The 21,197-nt window shown below is 42.8% G+C and overlaps 2 protein-coding genes across 2 annotated transcripts; both read right to left on the bottom strand.

Moving 5' to 3' along the window:
* Nucleotides 1-3,496: 3,496 nt before the first annotated feature.
* On the bottom strand, nucleotides 3,497-12,185 carry cdc45 (CDC45 cell division cycle 45 homolog (S. cerevisiae)). Its single transcript, XM_008281545.1, has 18 exons — nucleotides 12,020-12,185; nucleotides 11,802-11,861; nucleotides 9,754-9,846; nucleotides 9,499-9,636; nucleotides 9,129-9,275; nucleotides 8,987-9,045; nucleotides 8,864-8,912; nucleotides 8,621-8,682; nucleotides 8,183-8,233; nucleotides 7,947-8,066; nucleotides 7,704-7,835; nucleotides 7,527-7,625; nucleotides 7,279-7,440; nucleotides 6,482-6,620; nucleotides 6,298-6,381; nucleotides 6,087-6,205; nucleotides 4,068-4,144; nucleotides 3,497-3,714 (listed from the first exon to the last, which is right to left on the bottom strand). Exons 1-18 carry the CDS (start codon nucleotides 12,068-12,070, stop codon nucleotides 3,650-3,652), a joined length of 1,707 nt encoding a protein of 568 aa, XP_008279767.1. The 5' UTR covers nucleotides 12,071-12,185; the 3' UTR covers nucleotides 3,497-3,649.
* A 744-nt stretch (nucleotides 12,186-12,929) lies between these two features.
* Nucleotides 12,930-21,004, bottom strand: plpp5 (phospholipid phosphatase 5). Its single transcript, XM_008281546.1, has 8 exons — nucleotides 20,867-21,004; nucleotides 19,039-19,179; nucleotides 18,822-18,930; nucleotides 18,035-18,125; nucleotides 17,863-17,926; nucleotides 17,626-17,750; nucleotides 17,177-17,347; nucleotides 12,930-16,464 (listed from the first exon to the last, which is right to left on the bottom strand). The coding sequence occupies exons 2-8, from the start codon at nucleotides 19,107-19,109 to the stop codon at nucleotides 16,295-16,297; spliced, it is 801 nt and encodes a 266-aa protein (XP_008279768.1). The 5' UTR covers nucleotides 19,110-19,179; nucleotides 20,867-21,004; the 3' UTR covers nucleotides 12,930-16,294.
* Nucleotides 21,005-21,197: the final 193 nt, after the last annotated feature.

Below are 21,197 nucleotides of genomic sequence, written 5' to 3' on the forward strand. Positions count from 1 at the left end.
TTTTAAAGCTCAAATTTCCATTTTTCTAACCACGTTCATCTTCCTGGTGGAAAATGAAAAGCTGAATCCAAAAGCAATAAAAGGTGTCCTTGTTCAATTCAGAGCCCTCAGGGTTCTTTTTATTTTTTGCTGCTGCAGCCCCACTTGACCCAGTGTGACCCGTATTTAGATTAATATGAGTAACTGGCAATATTTGAGGAGGACACTTACATGGTTTGGGCTGCATTTAAGTGCATCCACTGATAAACACTCAAGTGGTGATAAATAAATGTCAGCATTTCCTGCCAGTTTGTGTAGTTTGTGTAGCCGAAGCTGCGTCTTCTTTTCCATGTTGGCTTATAAATAAAGCTCCTGAACAGCCACTACACGGACCTCGTTTTTGTTTCTCTTTTGCTGGCTGTGGCCGTTTAAAGGCCTTAAAAATGCTCAGAAGAAAATATTATTTGAACAGCTGGAGAGCATGTGATATAATCAAAAGCTCCCAGACAGCTATTAAATGCTCTGTGCAGCTGTTCTGGACCTCCTCCTGCCTGGTTTTACAAACCTCTAATTAACACAAACATCTCAGGTTCACAGGTAACAACTGAAAACATCACATTAAACTTTAATATTTTATTCATCTCAGTGAAAACCAAAGACACTAATCGCACTGTTTTCCTCGGACATTTCCTGGCTCCCACATGTCTTGTTCACAAGTGTGCCGAATTTCATGTTGATATGTGAAAGTACTGCTGGATTTGTTGAGCTTCTTTCTGTTATATAATATTGTAAGATCTTGAATTTCATTTGTGAGGTGCCCTGAAGTAACCTGTGCTGTACACATGGTGCACGGGGTTGTAATGTAAATACAAGGCGAGCTGGAAGCTTCTTTCAAACTTATAATTTTACATATTTGCAGCTATAAGAATATGAAAGCTGCATTTGTGTAAAACAGTCTTGAGTTTTGGTTAATGAGCAGCTTTTTACTCCACATACAAACAAACTGTAGACATCAGCGTCCACACAGAACCTGATCTGCTCAACCAGTTTAAACACGTTAAAACTTCCACATACTGAAGGTAGGCACCTGAAACAACAACAAATTAGAGTAAAAGCAAGAAATAACAAGGAAAAAAAAAAAAGGACTGCTAAAGGCGCATTTATCATCATGATAATTATGCCTCTAAAAATAAACAGCGTTTTTCTTCTGGATAACATCACTGTGACTGTAAACAGCATTATTATGGATGGAAATTGTTTCTCAAGTCCGGGGGGAGTCAACGAGACGTGGACTGAGCCGAGTGATGACGACACACGCGTCCCACCGTCTGCGTTAGCGTGGCCGGCTGCAGCACGATGCAGCTCGTGGCACGTTCCAGACCCACTGCTGCCACTCAGTCTGCACTTCCCTGTGAAACCACCCAAACACCTTTCACCTTGAAAGTCATGATGTCATCCTGATCCAGGCGCGATAGGGATCTAAATGACTCCACAGGGAGCAGTTCAGGCCCGACCCCCTCCTCTTCCAGTCACTCTCTGGGCCGACAGCAAATCACCACCAGGAGGCCCGGCCTACATTCTCCGATGTGGGCCAAGGTCGCAGCGCTCACCTTTGGCCCACAAGAGCGGGCTGAGCTCGGGAGAAGATGTTAAGGTCATTAGAGCTCGACGCTCCTGCTAGAAGTCACACACAAGAGCAGCTTCAGTTTCTGTGGAACCACAAGTTGTGCGTCAGCAAAACAAAACACTGGATCGCGATGAAAAGACTGTAATCAGGTCGGATCACTTTCTCCGCTACCGTCGGCTGCGACTGCCAGCAGCCGAGGTTCTGCCAAGTCTTTGTCTTATGACACAGGAGATGGCCCGACTTCCTCTTGGATCTGCATCTGGAATCAAACGGATTTAGGTCTTTCCAGCCTTTTTGCCAATACGTTTGGTATCTCAATATCTATGATAATAACTCAGATCTGTATATAAAAATTCTTTGTAGAGCAAATGTGTGCTTTGGTGGCGTCTGAGCCACCTGCCACAGAGGACGGGAGCAGGTGTTCTGCCTCAACAGATGTAGAACTACTGGGTTTAATACGGCGTTTCACTGTTGGTATAAGTGCAACGTCTGTTCATTTGTCCAGTGTTTGAGTTAAGAAACTGCAATAACTTGAGCAGGTTAATCAGAATAAGTTTCAGTCCTTCTTTTTCTCATATCGTCCAGTCTAACATCCATCATCCATACACCACTTAATCCTCACCAGTCTATCAGAGGGCTACACTCCTCCAAATCCATCCATCATCTATACAACTTAATCCTCACTAGGGTCATGGGGGGCTGGAGTCTATCCCAGCTGACTCAGGGTGAAGGCAGGTTCACCTGGACAGGTAACCAGTCTATCACAGGGCTACACTTAGAGACAGACAACCAAGCACACTCACATTCACACCTACAGACAATTTACAATCACCGATTAACCTCAACATGTTTCTGGACTGTGGGAGGAAGCCGGAGAACCCGGAGAGAACCCACACTACACGGGGAGAACATGCAAACAGAAAGATCCCGCGTGTCCTCACGGGGACGCGAACCGGTGACCTTCTAGCTCCATATATATTCATAGCTCCACATGCAGTCATATTCTACTATTGATCCAACACAACTGCATTTAAAAACAAAACAAACAAACAAAAAACCACATTGCAATGTCTCGTGAATAACTGATCGTTTGTCTTCACCATATTCCTGCAAATATGTACAATTTCTGTGCATTTTGTGTTAGAATTCTTTGTTTTAATCTATATTTTAGTTAATTTTTCAGTGTGTAAGCATCCAGACTTTTGCTCAGGGATTAATAAAGCTTTCTTAGTTTATCATCGTTGCCTCAAAACATGTTAGCTCAAAGATACTGCCTACTTTCTTGGCTAAATTTTTGTCTGGAGTGGCGGGAAAATTTGTGTCATTTAAATATCCCATTTATTAAGTGTGGATCTGTATACGCAGACATTTCCATTATTTTAACTGATGGTCCCACCATGACGAACCTCAAGGACAGATTCTGTCTCCTTTGCCTTCATCTATATTCAGTTTTCTCAACTCGTTTGTTCGCTGCAGTATTTGAAGAACAAAACTGAATGATCACGATGCTTAAACAATTGCTTTGAATTCATCCACAGTCCCGAGACAATAAAAAACTGGTCCGGAAATGAAAAAGAAAATCAGCATCAAAGCCGGACAGGCGACGGTCCCAGACCTTTGTGAAAGTAAAATAAAAGCACGGCAGGAAATCCCCGAGGATGGCAGGACTTCTCATTAAAGGCCTGAAAACCACAAGTGCGACCAAATTTGAGATGAAAGGTATGAAATTCAAAGTATATAAGAGGATAAATAACACCTGAGAAATCAAGGTAAACACAGGACGATCCGAGCATTTAGGTTGTTTAAAATGATTTATTAATCACGTTTAAAATGTGATATTAACTGCTCACATACAGACAGAAATAAAAGACGGAAATTTAAAAACAAAAAAATCCACACATTTACAAAAACACTGTACAATATACACACAAAACCGATTAAGACCTTTAAAAACAAAAACAAGTTCTGGTGACTTCTGATGCGAACAGCTGCAGATCCGACGGCGTCCAAACCGACACTCAGACTCCTGATCTGTGAACCTTCTCATGACAGCAGAGTGATGAGCGCGTCCAGGAACTTGCTTCTGTCCTCCGACTTCAGCTCAATTACTGCAGAGAGAAAAACACAGATAAGAAATAAGAGCACGAAGAAAATGCGAGAACATCCATCATCCAGCGACATGTTTTCATTGGGAAGGTTTTCGGCAATTAGTCTGAAAACTCGTCAGCGTTGTGTATTAGTGAAATCCAGATGGAAGCCGTCCAGTGTAAATGTTTGAGGGAACAACTAGAAATATTATTTTACGCAGGGTCGATGTGTTGCAATGCAAGCATCTCAGAAACACACAAGTCATGAGTGTCACCGCTGACTGCTTCATCAGGTCGGACGGACAACAGAGTCAGACAAAGACAACTCTGCCACCTAGTGTCTGCAGAGGAGACTGAAATCTATGCTCACTTACCTGAAGTGTCGAAATGGTCGTGAAGAGTTCTGGAGCTGGTGCTCTCTGCGGCTTTTTCAAACGCTCGACCAAAGAAACTTAGAAGACAGAGAGGAGAGGGTTGAGGAAACGAGGCAACAACTGTTCTATACATTAGAGAACAGAGAGAAGAGGAAGAAATCAGACCTGAAATAATTAGTCAAATGGCAGAATAATCCATCCATCCATCCATCATCTATACACCACTTAATCCTCACTAGGGTCATGGGGGGCTGGAGTCTATCCCAGCTGACTCAGGGTGAAGGCAGGTTCACCTGGACAGGTCACCAGTCAATCACAGGGCCACACTTAGAGACAGACAACCAAGCACACTCACATTCACACCTACGGACAATTTAAAATCATGGACATATTTCTGGACTTGTGGGAGGAAGCCAGAGAACCCGGAGAGAACCCACGCTGCACGGGGAGAACATGGAGACTCCACGCAGAAAGATCCCGTGTGTCCTCACCGGGACGCCAACCAGCGACCAGCTAACCACCGAGCCACCTTGCAGCCCCAAGAGAGAGGGGAGGACCTGCAGCAAATGGACATGAGCCGGACTCGAACCCACGACCGCTGCGTCGGGGAACTACAGCCCCTGTTCGTGGGTCGCCCGCTGGATTAATTGGATTAATTGTTTAAGCAACTTGCAGCAGATGTTTCTGCTTCTCTAATGTGAAGATCTGCAACTTTTCTGTTTCCTAAGATGACATAATAACAATAGTGTCGTTGGGGATGAACAGTTCTGATATAAAGTCTGGTATCAGGCCTTGAAGAGCCCTAAAGGAACTTATTATGCCTATTTCCAGCTTTATATTGTTATTCTCCACTCGAGTAGTTTTGCATGATTCACAGTTTAAGAAAAACCAACATTTATCTAATACCGGCCCTTCATGCAGCCTCTGAGCACGTCTTCTGTCTCACTGAAGGCCCACTTTCTATTGATTGGACAACTTCTGGAAGCCTGCTGAGTGGCAGCACCCAGTGTTTGATCTGGTCCGTCTGTACTTCGTGGGCATTTTGTGCCTCGAGCAGATTATAAAATATTAAATGACAAGCCAACATCAGCTCGTCACTAGAGCAGAATAAACCTTTGCACATCTAGTATCGAGAGCTGTCTGAAGTCTGAGCTTTTGACTCACTTCTACACATGTTCAGATCATTATTGGACACTTAGGCCACTTTTCATATGAACATCCACCAAAAAAGCATAACAAGTCCCATTTAAAAACAAATAAAACTCAAAAAAATCCAAACCTAATAAAAATTTATAAACGAGTATCCAGTGCAGTAACGCCTAAAGTAGTGCGATGTGGCCTCTCTTCCTGGTTCTAGTTAAACGTCTAGTAGCAGCATTCTGTACAAGTTGAAGTGCGTTCAGTGATTTCTCATTTACAAGAACGCTGCAGAAGTCCAGTCATGATGAGACAAAGTCGTGTAGAACGATTTCTGCATCTTTCAAACATAAAACTGGTGGAACCTTGTGAATATTTTTACATGATAAAACAGAACAAGGTTGCTGATGTGATGTTCAAAGCTGAACATAAAACAGACTCAGTTTGAATCTGAAGAATCTCAGTTTTGTGAGTAGATTAAAAAAAAAAAAGAGGTACGCAGTCCTTCACCTCTGAAAAACATTTAACTGAACCTCTACGGGCCTGGAGATGTCTGAATAAAAAACTTAAATATGACCATTTCTATTTGAGTAAATGTAAGTAAGCTGTATTTTTTACTAGTTTGCTTGCTTTGCATGAAAACTATGAAAACTGTGATGATGAAGACTGATGACAAAATGCTCTTACTGCAGTGTTAATGAATGATAACAGCATCACAGTTTGAATTATTTCTCATAACTTGCTGTCAACATGGAACGTTCACCTTTATATCTAAAATGTTTCTGAAATTATGTTTTAAATGAAAAACCACAGTGACAGCAGTGATATAATTCAGATCACCTCATCGTTTCTTTGATAGGAGCCATTGTTTTGAGATCTTACTTTTTCTTGTCGGACGTCTCAGACTCTGGTGGGATCCCGACAACAATGACGGTTCCTTTGTCCACGTCCTTGGGAGCAGCCATGATGAGCGGAAGCAGCTTGCAGCGTTTATTCCTCGTCTGCTCGACAAAGACACCGAGAGAGGAGGATTTAATAGCTTGAGCAGCTGATTTCAGTCCTCTCTATTCACAGTCTGCATCCACATACTCACCGAATGGACAAAAGCCTTCAGGAGGTACTTGCAGAGCAGAGTCAGGGCCATGGGCTTTGAAAAGAGCTTCACATCAGGTGTTCCCTACAATGAGAAGCAGGAGGAGGAGGAGGAGAGGAGTCATCTGAGCAGGATGTACTGGTATAAAAAAGGCCACATATATCAGGCATGCAGGTGTTGGTACCTCCATGAGGTAGCAGTAGAGGAAGGGTCCCTGCGACAGGATGAGGTTGGTGCAGATGCAGCTGGCGACAGTCTGCTGGACGGCCATCAGCTTCTTCTTGGCCAAGTCGATGCCTGAATGCAGGCGTTCAAGGTTACTCCTGCACAGACGGAAAAAAAAATACTGAAGCAAATGTTTCTGTAACCTGATCATAAACATTTCATAACTTTAAAAAAGAATGGGAAATGTGATCATGATATAAAAAAAAAAGAGCCAGCTCAGTCTGTGGCTGCCCCCTGGACTCCATTGAGGTGGTGGGAGAGAGGAGGGCACTGGTCAAACTGTCTGCTATCAGAGGAAACACCTCCCATCCTCTGCATCAGACTGTGAACTCCTTAAGCAGTGCGTTCAGGGACAGACTGCTGCACCCAAAGTGTAAGAAGGAATGTTTCTGCAGGTCCTTTATTCCAGCATCAGTCAGACTTTACAACGCTGCATTACAAACTCCACGAGCACCTCTGTTACTGCTGCAGTTTTTTCCACCAACAAACACATTCCACTATGTGCAATAACTGTTACTGTCTCATCTTCTGCATATAGTCTTCCTAAAAAAAAAAAGAAGAAGAACTTCTGTATGCAATGTTTTCTCTTGCAATTTGCACTGTGTGTTTCTAAATTATTCTTGCACTGACTTCACACTTTTTCTTTTGGAGCTGTTGTAACAGTGAACCTTCCGCACTGTGGGATCAATAAAGATTATCTTCATCTTTATCAGGATTATCACCAGTAAACTAAAAACCTCTGCTTCCTCTACACACCTGGACAGGGCGTCCAGAGCCTTGATGAAGTTGTCGCCGTCGCTCTCGTCTTTCTCGGTGCTCTCCAGCAAGGCAGCAGCAGCGTGAACCATGTCGCTGGCCAGGAAACGGTTCTTAAAGCCAAAGTGAACGCCAAACGTCTGGATGCGGATGTCCTTCATGCTGATGAAGAGATACAAAGAAAGAGGGACTCGTAAAGGAAGCTGAACGACAGCACGTCTCTCTGTAAGCCTGGTCCAGATTCATACCCGTATTTATTAGAGGACTCTTCAATGACGTCCCTCAGGTTCTCTTTGATCGACATGTCCATGGAGTTAAACTTCTGTCGCACTTGTTTTAGAGGCAGCCTGTTGAAAGCAACACACTGAAATGTTACATCAGAAACCACTTCACAAAACAGCACCTGGTTCCTTAAAGCCACGTACCCCATGTCAGCCAAGAACTCCTGAAGCTTCTTCTGGCCGTTTAAGGTCCAAAGCTTGAAGCTGCAGGAGGTGTAACAGGAATTACAAATGCTCTCATAGAGGGACCAGTGCTGGTAGAGTGTTAGACGAAGGCTGGAGCAGAAGGTTAAGAAAAAAGAAAGTGTGATTCCTGTCGCTGCATTAGAATTCTGGTGAAACAAGATGAAGATCCACTGAATGACACGTCAGGAGAATGAAGGATACTCGTATTCAAATGAGATCCTCATACAGTCGATTGAAAGAGAGTTTTCCTCATCCTCGTTTCGGTGGTTATGCCGGGAGACGTGTCGCTGCATCGTGGCGATGTCTGTTACATACTTCATGCTGCAAGAGAAACGAGGCGAACGAGAACATGTGAGTAGACGACTCCAGCAGAGAGTTCCCCAAGATAATGCAACGCTTTTGGAAACTAACTGGATAAACTCTGAAGACGTTCTTACTGTGTGATTTTATCGTGAACCCACTGGTCTGTCAGCCCGATGATGGCCCACCTGCAGGAAAAAACAGCCGACATGTCACAGTCTGTACGGAGCATTAGAGGTACAGCAAACGATTATGTTTTCAATTCATCGATCAGCTGTTGGTCTATAAAGTGGCAGAAAAATGTTGATCAGTGTTTCCCAAAAGCCAAGATGTCATCCCCAAATATCTCTAAAGACATTCAGTTTATCGTCACAGCAAAGTAACCCGAAAATATCCAGATTTAATGAGCTGCTCAGAGGATTTGTTTACTTTTTTTTCTTTAAAAATTATGCAAAATTAATACTCACAGCGAAACAGTTTGCAATTATTTCAACAACTAGCAGCTAATCAATGAATCGCTGCATTGCTACGATTCATTTTCAATAATAAAAATAAAATGTCATCAGATAGCTCACCAGAGCATGTCCTTGGTGTCTTTAGTCAAAACCCACGCCAGCTCAAAAAACATCATCGCAGCCTGACAGAAGAAACACACGAAACCCTTCAAGAGCTCATCCAGAAATAACAAAACGTGTGCAACAAAAGTCAACAGAAACACAAAGTGAAACTTCAGATGTGTGTTTTTATAATTTCATAGTTTTGTAAAAGCCTGAGTTCCTTCAAGTTTCCAGTACTCAAAATAAAAGCTGTTAACTCACAGACGTTCCGTGGTATTCATACTGCTCGTAGTCAAACAGGATCTCCCTCCTGTGAAACATCAGCAGGAGTTTAGTCGATGCATTAAAAAAACTAGATGCCATGAATTAATTAAAATACTTCACCTCCGGCCCTCCCACTCTCTCCTCGCTCGCTGTCTTTCGATTCTCCTCTCAACTGCCCCCTGTGATGACACCATCAGTACAGTTTAGTCGACACTCCTCGGCTTTATTTCTGCTGGATCTGCTGAATCTAGTGAAAACCTACTTCATCGAATCTCCTCCGTTTGCCAGACGGCTCCGAGCCTTCGTCGCTCTCGTTTCCAGAGTCATCTCCTTCCTCGTCATCGTCTCGAAAGATATCATCGTATGAAGGCACGCCCAGGTCATCGTCCTGCTTGATGAGCAGCTTTATCTGTTGGAGAGATGACAGCAGTTCATATGACATTCACTATACAAGCAACATAAGGCTGCAATGTAAAATCTTCTTTTAGCTCTCTTAAAGCAAACTTCAGGTGCTAAAGAATTTAAATTAACAGATGCAAGAAGAAATTCAAAAGGATAAACACTGTAAATGTTTTCCAAGGCTGTATTCTTACTACAGGAATCTAAACTTTGAACTGATCTGTAAACATCACCTGGGTGTCATTGTAGACGTTGACCACATCTACAGGCCGGTGAGTGTCACAGATGAAGAAGATGGAGTCATCATCCGGCTGCAGCATCTCCAGGAGGTCAACATTTGCCCCACAGTTGATGAGAACAAAGTACCTGAACTACGACACGACATAAACCAAATTAGTACATTTATTTCAGAGTGAAAAGTCGCTACGGTTCTTTATTATTTAACCTTCTGTCATATATTCGTGTGTCAGCTCAGGTCTTATGTGCACCTGCTCTTTGTGTTCAAGGAAGGCAGTGCCAAGGTCCTGCCAGCCTTTAACTGGCACGAGTGTGTACTGGATCTGGTCACAGTGAAACAGCGCCTACAGGAGAGACAAAAAGATCGTGAAAGTATTGTGTAATTCACAAGTTCCTCCTCTGAGAGCTCGGGATAGATCGATGATCAGCCTGGCCTTGTCATTAAGCCTTTTTCTGATTATCTGTATTGTGAAAGTAAAATCAGCCACAAGCTCTTAGGTGATCATTTATTATCTGTTTTCCCTTTTATGTACATTTGTTGTTCTGAAACTATTCGGTGTGAGAAGAGTTACCTGATATAGATTAAATATAGAAGAGTCACCTATGGGTCAAAAAGGTTTGAGGTCAACCAGAGAAGCTGTTTACCCCTAAAAAGACAACTTCAGGTGTCTTACATGGTTTGGACATGATGCCACAAGGCTTAAACTTACAGTCTACTTACAACAAGCCAAGAGGAGAAGAGTTTGTTCATTATAAATGCGGGGGGAGAGAGAAGTGACATAATTAGAACATAAACATAAATAAACAGGCATTTGGAGTTTTGTGTTGCCATTTGTGTTATTCTAATTTTTGTGCGATTGTATATAGATCTCAAATATCAGTTCTCTGTCTCCTTTAATACTAATAGTTGGTATGAGCCTTTAAAAAAAATAAAAAAAATTCTGTCAACTTCAACAAGATCCTTGAATATTAAATTACTGTCTAAAAAGGAAGTCCTTCATAGGAAAATATGGAAGCAAAGATGAACCCTTTTATTTGCATTTCCTGCATGTATTCATGAATTGATCTGACAAGTAACACATACTAAAGGTAAATACAAACAGTTAAAAGATAAACAGAGAGCAACAATATAAATGTGGCATCATCTCAGTATAATATCCATCAATTATCTATACAACACTTAATCATCACTAGGGTCACGGGGGGCTGGAGTCTATCCCAGCTGACTCAGGGTGAAGGCAGGTTCACCTGGACAGGTAACCAGTCTATCACAGGGCTACACTTAGAGACAGACAACCAAGCACACTCACATTCACACCTACGGACAATTTACAATCACCAATTAACCTCAACATGTTTTTGGACCTTGTGGTAGGAAGCCGGAGAACCCGGAGAGAACCCACGCTGCACGGGGAGAACATAGAGACTCCACGCAGAAAGATCCCGGGTGTCCTCATCGGGACGCGAACCGGCGACCTTCTAGCTGCGAGGCAACGGTGCTCAGTATAATATGCAGCTCATAAATGCAGGAGATACAACCGGCAGTATTTAAGTGTCCAAGTTTAACACTTTCCAGTTTGTTTCTCTTCCACCCAATGACACACCAAATGCAGCATCAAAGTGCAGTCACATTACGAAGTTATTACACACAAGAATTTATTATACTAGAAGAACAAATACCTTCCTGTAGTCACTGTAAATAAAAAAGACAAACTACAGTTGGGCGAAAGAGCTCTACTTAATTAGTATTTAGTCAAACAAAATACAAGACAAAAATCTGAATCACAGCTTGAAACAATACATTTATCAAATTGCACAGAATGAAATTTAAGATATATAGGATTAATAGTGTGTTATTATTCTCACATTATTTAACCTTAGCTGTGAATGACGCACCTGTTTCAATGTCAGAGATTTATTACAGAAAGGTTCTGTTATTCTCTTGTTGAAATTAATATTATTACTACATTATTAATTTAACTCAACACAGCTCCAGCTTCTGTGCCAACTGTTTTATCTCCTGCGCCATTTTTCTCTTTAAATCTTAAAGTTCTCTTCTTTGCATTACAACATAAAACACTTCATATTTTGACATCGCAAATTAGATATTTTTCTCAGTTCGTTCAGTGTAAGCTGGTGGTCACAAATAGACACTAAACACATGTATATTTAAATCAAGGTGGACTTATGATCTCACTCTGTGCCAACAGGAGTTGATGATAAAATGAAGCCAACAACAAGCAGCATTTTGAGCCCCAACAGGAGCTAACGCTGGCTAACAGGTGGCACATCATCTCACCTGGAGGATCTTACAGGCGCAGAGAGCGTCGATGTCTGAGGCCACCAGGAGTGCGACTCTCTGAAAGACAAGAAATATAAGTTTACAAACCAAAATAAAAGCCTTGCGACGCGAAATGATAACTGACGTGAACCTACCGATTAGCTACGTAACGTTAGCCGTCCACGGTTCGAGACAGCTAGCTAAACAAATGCTACAGTTAGTTCAAAAAAACGTACCTGGTTGGCAACAACTTCGTAAAAGTCCTTTCTTATGTCCGCGATAAACATTTTCCAGTATCGGCTAAAAACTTCTACGATGAGACAAGCAGGGTAAAACGGGTCTATAGCGGCATGAAGAGCGACTTATTTTGGTTTGCTGTCAGGCTCCGAGCTGCGTCGCTCTGTTCCTGTTGGAAATGTGGCGCCAAATCCCCACGTCACCTCCGACCAATCAGGTGAGAGGAAACCAGCGTACGTCACAGGCCGGAAGCCACGCCCACCACGCTGAGAAAACAAAGCTGTGCAGAAACAAAGAAGACAAACAAGCAGACAGAAGGCTGCACAGAGCGAAAATAAAGAGGGATTCCTGCAAAATACGCTTTTTAAAATCATGATTTGTGTTTAAACTTTGGAACAGAAGTTACATTTATTATGTTTTGCACACTTGCGAGGGATGAATGAACTTCTCAGCCAGGCCTAAAGTAAAGATTTAACAAATACAAAGGCAGAGATGGAAAGCAACTAGCTGCCCAAATATTGTACTTTGCTTTTCCATTTTATAATCTGGAAAAGTAGTATTTTATGACATTTTGTAGGGTTTTAATTTATAATATGTAGATTGCTCAGTTAGAACCACACCATAAATAACACCGAGTCTTGACCCCAATATTCAAACCTGTTAGGTTAATTTATAATGCCAAACATAATCTTTATATATATATGTTGCCTCTACACACGGTCATCAAGCAGAATATGGAATAATTCATTTAATAAGTGACATGAGATTATATTGACATAGATTTTGGATTTTCCACAAAATATTATAAATGATCTCAGTTTTAAAATACTAGTTCTGGGTCCTCCACCCGTCAGAACCTAAAAACACCGACGTGATCAATAAACATTTTCTTAATAATACAAGTGAAGCTAATTAGACAAACTGAATTTTATTGAAACTTTGCATGATAACCTTGTTTGTACCAGAGCCTTCTTTTATTTCTGTCACCACATGAATATACTGAAAATACAACTTTTTCCTTAATTCCTGCCCACATCCACAACTCTGACCACAATACTCCATTAAATTCATCAGTTTAATCAGAATGACATGCTTCAACGAGGAGACAGGCGGCGAGAACGGTGACTTGAATCTGAGAGTTGACATTCCCTCCTGTTGAAATACATACAAACACACCAGGAAACCGCTTCCCAGTGCAGATCTACAAAGAGAAGAAACAAACCGCAGCTAGAAAACAGAACATTGTTGCTATTCTACAAACGCTCATTGCTGCTTCACAATTTGTTGTGCATATTTGTGTCTCTGTTTTGTCACCAATTAACCGTCACGTGTATCGAAAACCGGGAGTCAAAAGAGCAAAGGACCGTGTGTATTATGTAAGGCTATTTCAAAACGGCATTTAGTGTCACAAAGAGAGTCACTGAAAGCATCACAACGTGGACAGCAGCTACTGTGTGGTCGTGACGTAAATAAAGCAAACAGGCAAAGTCTGAGTGGAATCCCGTGTCATGATCTGAAGGAGACTAGACGTGATCGAACAGTGTGCCGAGAACCACGTAAACGAACAGCATGGATGGAAGTCATGAGGAAAACGTGTTGCTGTTGAGCTGTGAACATGCAGGATTTTATCAAAATGCAGCAAAATCTAACAAACTTTTTCATTTTTTTTTTTGTCTTAAAGCTCCCCCAGAAACCTGCGAACCCACGAATACGACTCCCGTTTTCACGATCTTAACATTTAAAGTAACAAATATTGAAAATTCAAGTAAACTCCGACATGCCCCCCCCAAAGTTAAACACATCTTAAAAACACCTGCAAGACTGAGCGAGTAAATTCAGATGTTGTTCGTCTTAAAGGTCCCAAAGTAAAAGTTTTCCTTTAACCCCTCGGTTGTAACTGTTAACACTCACCGCACAGAAATCTTCACATTTGACTCCATCGACAACTAAATTCATTAAAAGTTTTTTGTTTTTTTTTCTGAGGTAAAGAAAGGCAGCATGCCACATTTAAAAACTAAACAAGTGAATCCTATACACAGGAAAATATTTAAAAGAAAAAGATTGAGATAACATAACGGAGAGCATACACTGTAACATGCAGCATACACTTCATTCTTTAACTCAGAGTGATGTAAACAAAGGCACAAAGTCATGATATTTTCTGCCAGGTTTGGTCTGAAGCCGCCGCCGCGAGTCACAGCGACGAGCAAAAACAAATATGAGGTTTGAAGGTTCCCCTGGAAAAAACAGGAAATGTAACGTGTACATTTGAAGCCATTTCCGAAACCAACGGCGTGAGCATAATGAACTGAAAACAGAGTGACAAAGGAATCAAACCATAAACGGTAGCATTCACGGATTTAAAAATAATAAAGACACCAAACTTCACGTGCCAACTATTAACAGGATAATAAAACCCGACCAGCAGGAGCGCTGGGAGGCTAGCACCATCACCCGGAGAGGTTACGGTCCAGGTACATCAGGAGGATCTGGTTCCACCACGTCTCTCTCCACTTCTGGTGAACATTCAGGACGGAGCCGGCGTGCGGCTACGAAAACCAGACCTGCAGCGAGCCTGAGACCACAGACGTTTGTCTCAGGCTAACTCGTGATGGGATGTGCTGTCTGGTTAGATCAGAGACGAGACGACGGTTCAGAGTACAGGAGGCACCGGAGAAACACAAAGTGGTGCCGCTCAGGATGCGAGACTACGTGATAATAGCTCTCCAGATGTTTGTCAAGAAACTGAATGCAAACATTCAAAATCTACAACAGGAAGACGGAAAGTTAAAGCACTAGTTGTTTTAGATGAACCTGCCTTTAGATGGAAGTGAGGTGGGCAACGTGACGACACAGGTTTAGAAGTGTCCGACTGAAGGATAAACTACAATCGTTCTTATCGTCAACGAATCCCATGAAAGAGCAAAAACAACTCTGAGAGATTTATTCCCTCTCTGCCGCACAGCTTCACTCAAAAACTACTTAAAATGTGTAAAATAGCTCCAAGTTAAAGAAGTATTGAGTCATTTTAGTCGAAAACTACACTCCCACCCAGTAAAAAAAGAAAATGATTTAGTTTTTAAGGAATAAAACGACATATTTCTGACTACGTTTCATATCTGCAGAACGGATTTCTGGTTTCCTTCATGGGAACAAAGCGACAGAGTACTGCCCCCTTTGCTCTTTAATAGGAATTTAATTGGCCGTTGCTGCTTCGAATCACTTCATGGCAGCATTAGTGGATTTTAATTTGCAGGCTTAACAAACACATTCTTATCTTTATCTGATCTTTTTGTTTTGTTGAAAAAAGGCATTATCACAAGGTCCATATCGCCCACGCAGACGTCTCTCACTTGACCGGTTTTCTTTTGAGTAAACTAAATATTTTATGGTGAAAAGAATCTAAGCTCAAAGAACCACTTGGATTTTTGGATTCGTCTGTGAACGCAGCGGGCTCACGGGTCGTCACGTGAGCTTAGACGTGAAGTTCTGAGACGTGTGCTTGTGCTATTCCGATGCTTTAACCAGCAGGATAAATAGAAGTTTGACCCCAGCTCGTGGTGTTTGTTCTGCCTCCAAAAGACCAGAAAATGTGGCTCGAACTTCTCAGCGAGCAGCGTTTTGAGCTTTGATCTTATTCACCATAGATTGTTCCTAAAGGTCAACAATGAACATCCATGCGCAGAAACCAAATACAGCATTCGGGTATCTTCCCTCGAGCCTGTTTTAAAAAGTTTACAAAATAGTGACCTTACGCGAGAAACCGTTTCACATCAGCTGAGCCAGGGATCGATGGGCAGTGGACTAAATAGTGCAGTGGTCGTGTTGTTGACCTGCTCAGCTGTTGTGAGGAGTTCTATGTGATCTATAGGCACAGTACACAGCGTGTGCAGAGCTGGGCCACGTGGGAAAACAACTCCATGACAACTAGAGGACCTCTAAAGTCCATCCAGCCAGGATGTAATGACATCTTTCTAGGTGTACACTTCAGGTGGTGTGTGTCGCTGACGTCCACCGCGTTGGACTGTTGCTGTGCTAATGCAGCTCTCAAATGTCTCAGAAAGCATTCAAGAGAAACCTGACTCCCTAATTACTTTGTAGTTCAGAAAAAAACAAACTGTGTCACCATACAAAAACTAAACTCCTACAATACAGTTACAATGACTGATGCTAAAGAATAAATACTGATATGCTGCCCAGCCCTAGAGATATGACAACCAGAGTAACCCGGTAAAAATGACACCAGTTAAGAGAACGATGCAGTTACGGCGCGTCTACAGGGGCAGGATGTAGTTGGAGTTGGCCAGCTTGCGCTCCTGTGCGGCCGGAACAGTCTCTCTGTGACGCAGAGGTCTGTGGCAGTCGGGGTCCTGGAGCGGAGGGTAATGCTGCCGGTAGCAGAGCCAGGCGAAGGAGAGGCCCAGCAGAGAGCCCACCAGCACGTCTACAGAGGGAGACAGACGGTAACGCGCATTAAGACCTGAACAGCGAGTTAGTACGGCTCTCTGCATGACACGTGTGGTTGTATGAATTTTATTCCTTCCTGCTTTTGTTAATGTTTTACAGTCAGTCAACAGTTTGGTTCCTTTTTTTTTTTTTCGACCCCAGTGAGCTTAAAACAGAGAAGTGGCCGCACCATGTGGACAAACTCGAGTGTAATAACGGCTGCAATTTTTTTTGTGTGTGAAAAACAAACATCACAAATTCTCAGGGTGCTTTTTAAAATTGGAATATTTTGTCTCTCCATTAATAATAATAATTAAAAAGAACATCAAATATAACAATAAATACAGTCGCGACTCGATAATCCGACACTAAATGTAAAACCTTCTTTTTTGTAATAAAGGGCCAGAAAAACTCATTTCAGTTACTCAAAACTGTTGTTTTTTTCTCCGTTTTAGAGCCTTTTACTAGCAGGTCAATTCCTATTTTAATTCCTAGAAATATTAGCAAAACAAAATAATGTGAGGAGGAATTATTTAACAATAATTTAAAAACTTTTGGATCTACTGGTCGACTCCACCGTCTATAACTCATGAACATTGTAAAGCACTTTATTTTTTCTTTACATGATGCATTGGTCAGACTCGGCACAGCTCCTGCTTCCACACATGATTTTTATTTGATTTAATGCTGAGGCGTGCTTTTCCTCTGACCTTGCCAGTGATGTTTGTAGTCGCAGGTTCTGGACAGGGCGATGACAGTCGCGATGAGCAGAGGGGTGAGGAAGGCACACAGCCGCCACGCTCGGCCTTGTCCAGCTGAAGTGAAGCAGCGCAGCTTTCCTGCGATGTACAGCGCCGTGAAACCCAAACCGGCAAACGCAACTGGAACCGAGGAGAAAGGATGGAGAGGGTGATCAGAGCCAGAGGACGTTTCTGACAGAAGCAAAGCAAAGAGAGCTGCAGCAGGGATCAAGAGATGCTTTTTAGAGCAACACAAGATGCTCTCTTGCTCAGGCAACAAAAGCCTGAAGGCAAAAACACACTTAAATGCATCTATTTTGAGATGTCGGCCATCCTGCCTCACTTTGTGCACTTATTTGCTTCTCTTGTTGAAAAACAAAGCAGCTACGCAAACACATTTGACCACAGCAGCCTCTTACAGGAAGAGTGTCCGCTGGGAAAGCTCTTTCTGCCCTCGATGACCACATCTGGGTCACCGCTGCATCGCAGCTCCAGGTTCATCTGACCGTCCGGGAAGCAGCGGTAAAAGAAGTCTGGTCGCGGCCTGAAGGCATAAACAGAGGCACAGAGAGGGAGAGCAGAGGATAAATTTAGGCTTCAGTTCACTGCAACACACGCTTAAAATCCTGATCCACTGTGTGATGTTCCCCGCTTACCTGCCGACAACGAGTTTGATGGCATTGGTGAAAACTCCGTTCAGCACCAGAGTCAGCGTCACAGCTGGATGACAGGGGAGACAGAACTGAATCATGAAAAAGACGAGTCAACTCAGAAAGCTAGTTGACGCATTTTAAAATGAAAAAACAAAAACCTGCGTGTGTTTCTTACCCAGTGAGGCTTCTTTCAGATCTCCGCGCTCCGACTTGTTCAGGTAGGTGAAAACCAGGATGACAATCAAGGGGGTGAAAACCGCCACGCTCTGACACAGAAACAGAGAAGAGCAGAAAAACCAGTCAGTTTACTGTGAAATTAGGAGCAACAGCTACATATGACGCTTCCATTGTCAGCAATTAGAACCACAAATATCATCAGAGGTACCAAACGTGTGCAATCTTCTTCCAACATCATCCGCCTACATTACCCACAATGCCACTCAGCCAGCTCTGCCAGAGATTTAGATCCTCATAGCAGCTATTGCAGCCTCCAGCCACGTGTCAGAAGATGTGGGATTAAAAAGCTGCGGTAGGATCACTTTTCTGTAACGCCACACCTTCAGATGTGCTGAAGTCATTTATCCAACTTGATCCGACCGGATCTCCCTCCGGAGCCACAAAGGATTTACACGTCAGCAGCTCTACACAACAACACCTGCACACAGAAACCTGCACGACACCGCTGGACTTCTCCTCATGCATCTGCTTGTATGCGTGTGTAATATAAAAGTAAATAACAAAAATTTGCCTCTTTGTGCTCTTGAGCTGTCACTAAAAGGGATAATGCTCGTGTTTACATCAGTATTTCATTACTCAAGGACAGCCTCAAGCAACCATCACGTCCCTGTGATCTGAAATTCTCTGATTCCAGCTTCGTAAACGTGAACATTTCCTGGTTTCTTTGCTTTTTTTATGACAGTAAGCTGACTATCAGGAGGGGAAAGTTGAACCGATGCACTTACAAACATGAGCGAGGTGGGCACGTGGTCTCTCTCCACGCGATGGAACTTGTACAGCCACATCTCCTCCGCCTGGATCTCTCGGTAGAAAGGAGGAAGCTGCTCCGTCACACTGAGAACAAACAGTATTAGTGTTTGTTTTTCCACAATAGAAACAAAAAACAATACCTGCATTATAAATGACGGATCAACAGGCATGGACGGCTGTTAATCAACTTACAGGAACACCACCAGCAGCGCCAGCCGGACGGAAACCTCCGACAGGAACCCGCGCAGCAGCCTCCTCTTCATGTTGTTTCTTGGAGTGGACTTCAGTCGACAGCAAACATCGTCACGCCGCCTTCGCTGAACTGAACTGGGACTGAATGAAATAGAGGAACTGGGTTTTAGTTTATACAGTGAGTGATCTGAGGGTTAAATGGAAAAAATTGGTCTAAATGATCATAATAATAATGATAAGAAGATGATGAGGACACGTCTATTACTGACTAGCTGTTATCTTATAAGATTAAAGCCTGACTGCTGAATGAGGGGCTGCAAGGCGGCTCAGTGGTTAGCACCGTCGCCTCGCAGCTAGAAGGTCGCTGCTTCGCATCCCGGTGAGGACACCCGGGATCTTTCTGCGTGGAGTCTCCATGTTCTCCCGGTGCAGCGTGGGTTCTCTCTGGGTTAATCCTCACTAGGGTCATGGGGGGCTGGAGTCTATCCCAGCTGACTCAGGGTGAAGGCAGGTTCACCTGGACAAGTAACCAGTCTATCACAGGGCTACACTTAGAGACGGACAACCAAGCACACTCACATTCACACCTACAGACAATTTACAATCACCAATTAACCTCAACATGTTTTTGGGAGGAGGCCGGAGAACCTGGAGAGAACCTACGCTGCATGGGGAGAACATGCAGAAAGATCCCGGGTGTCCTCACCGGGACGCGAACCGGCGACCTTATTGCTGCGAGGCGACGTTGCTAACCACCGAGACACCTTGCAGCCCAGTTTTGAAACTCTTATCATTTTTTCAAGCTAATTTTTCTCCTGTAATGCTCGAATACCCAAAACATTTAAGGGAACCCTATCAGCTTATGTTTATGTAAAAAATAATCACTCCTGAAGCTCTCCATGCCCACACAGGTCCTCCACTTCACAGGACTGTGTTGTGAGAAGGTCCACACTGAGCTACGTTCTCCTGATGTGCTATTTCTGTACAGATATTGTTCTCGTGTTTATCTGTTCTCCGTCTGCTATTGTGGTTCTCTCACCCGTTTAGCCTCACCCTAACCGGTTGAGGCAGAGCTTGGTTCTGCTGGAGGTTCTTCCCTCTGGGTAAAGGGGAGTTTCCTCAGCGCTGGCTCAAAGGGAATTCACAGGAAAGTTTGTTGGGTTCTCTGTATACACACTGTGTGAAGCACCTTGAGACGCTATAAATGTTAATTGTGCTGGAATATAAATAAAAGTAATCTGAATTGAATGCTTCTGGCTTTAAATGTATGTCAGTGCAAGAAAGCATCCTTATGGTATTAAGAAACATGTGAGTGTTAATTTAAAATCACAGTCAAGTATTAAATCTTGTGTGACATATAATGACCCCTGTACTTTAGTTTACACTTGTCTGCAAGAAGTTAAAAAATTAAAAAAAATAAAATAAAAAAAAGGAAAATGTTCTTCTTTATACAATACATCTCTTAAACGTGTCCTGTCAGTGAGCATCAGATAAGATGCTGTTAATGTCGTGTCAGTGTTTACTGTGAAGCTGCTGCTCCGTCTGTTTAAAGGCCAACATGCTGCACCTGTGCCCTCCACGTCCAGGTGAGACACATAAACAAGAGCTATCTATATAAATATAACATTAACCAGGTTTTAATTACATCAAACTAGCCCTACAGTCTGTCAGTACACAGAAAACGAGAAAAAATCCAAAGCTAGCATCAGTGACTCTGTGGAAAGTATATGTTAGCACACTGGGCTAAGCTAGCTAGCAACATCTGTCAAACAAGACATCTGGCCCAGTTCCGCATCGCCAAACAAGGGATAGCAACTCCGGTACTGACCTCAACCGGGCCGGTATTTTATCTCTTTATCCTCATATTAACATGTTCCGTTAACACGAACCGGGCCTCGACATCCTCTGGTTCTGCCGACGGTGAAAGTCGCGCATTTGAGGACTTGAGAGAAGCAGAGATGCCGCGGAGGATTGGAGCGGCGCGTCAAGCTACCGGATACAACACACACATCCGGTAAAGCTTTTCAATATAAAACATAGTAACTTAACTGAGGCTCAAACAAAATTAGATTCAAAGAAATAAATGCAACTCACTCGCTTTATATAACATGTGTTCCCAAATCTGTACTTTAAATTACATTTGAAGTTTAAAGTAGTTG

This window comes from Stegastes partitus, unplaced genomic scaffold (assembly GCF_000690725.1).
Source record: "Stegastes partitus isolate 25-593 unplaced genomic scaffold, Stegastes_partitus-1.0.2 Scaffold237, whole genome shotgun sequence".
Lineage (NCBI taxonomy): Eukaryota > Metazoa > Chordata > Actinopteri > Pomacentridae > Stegastes > Stegastes partitus.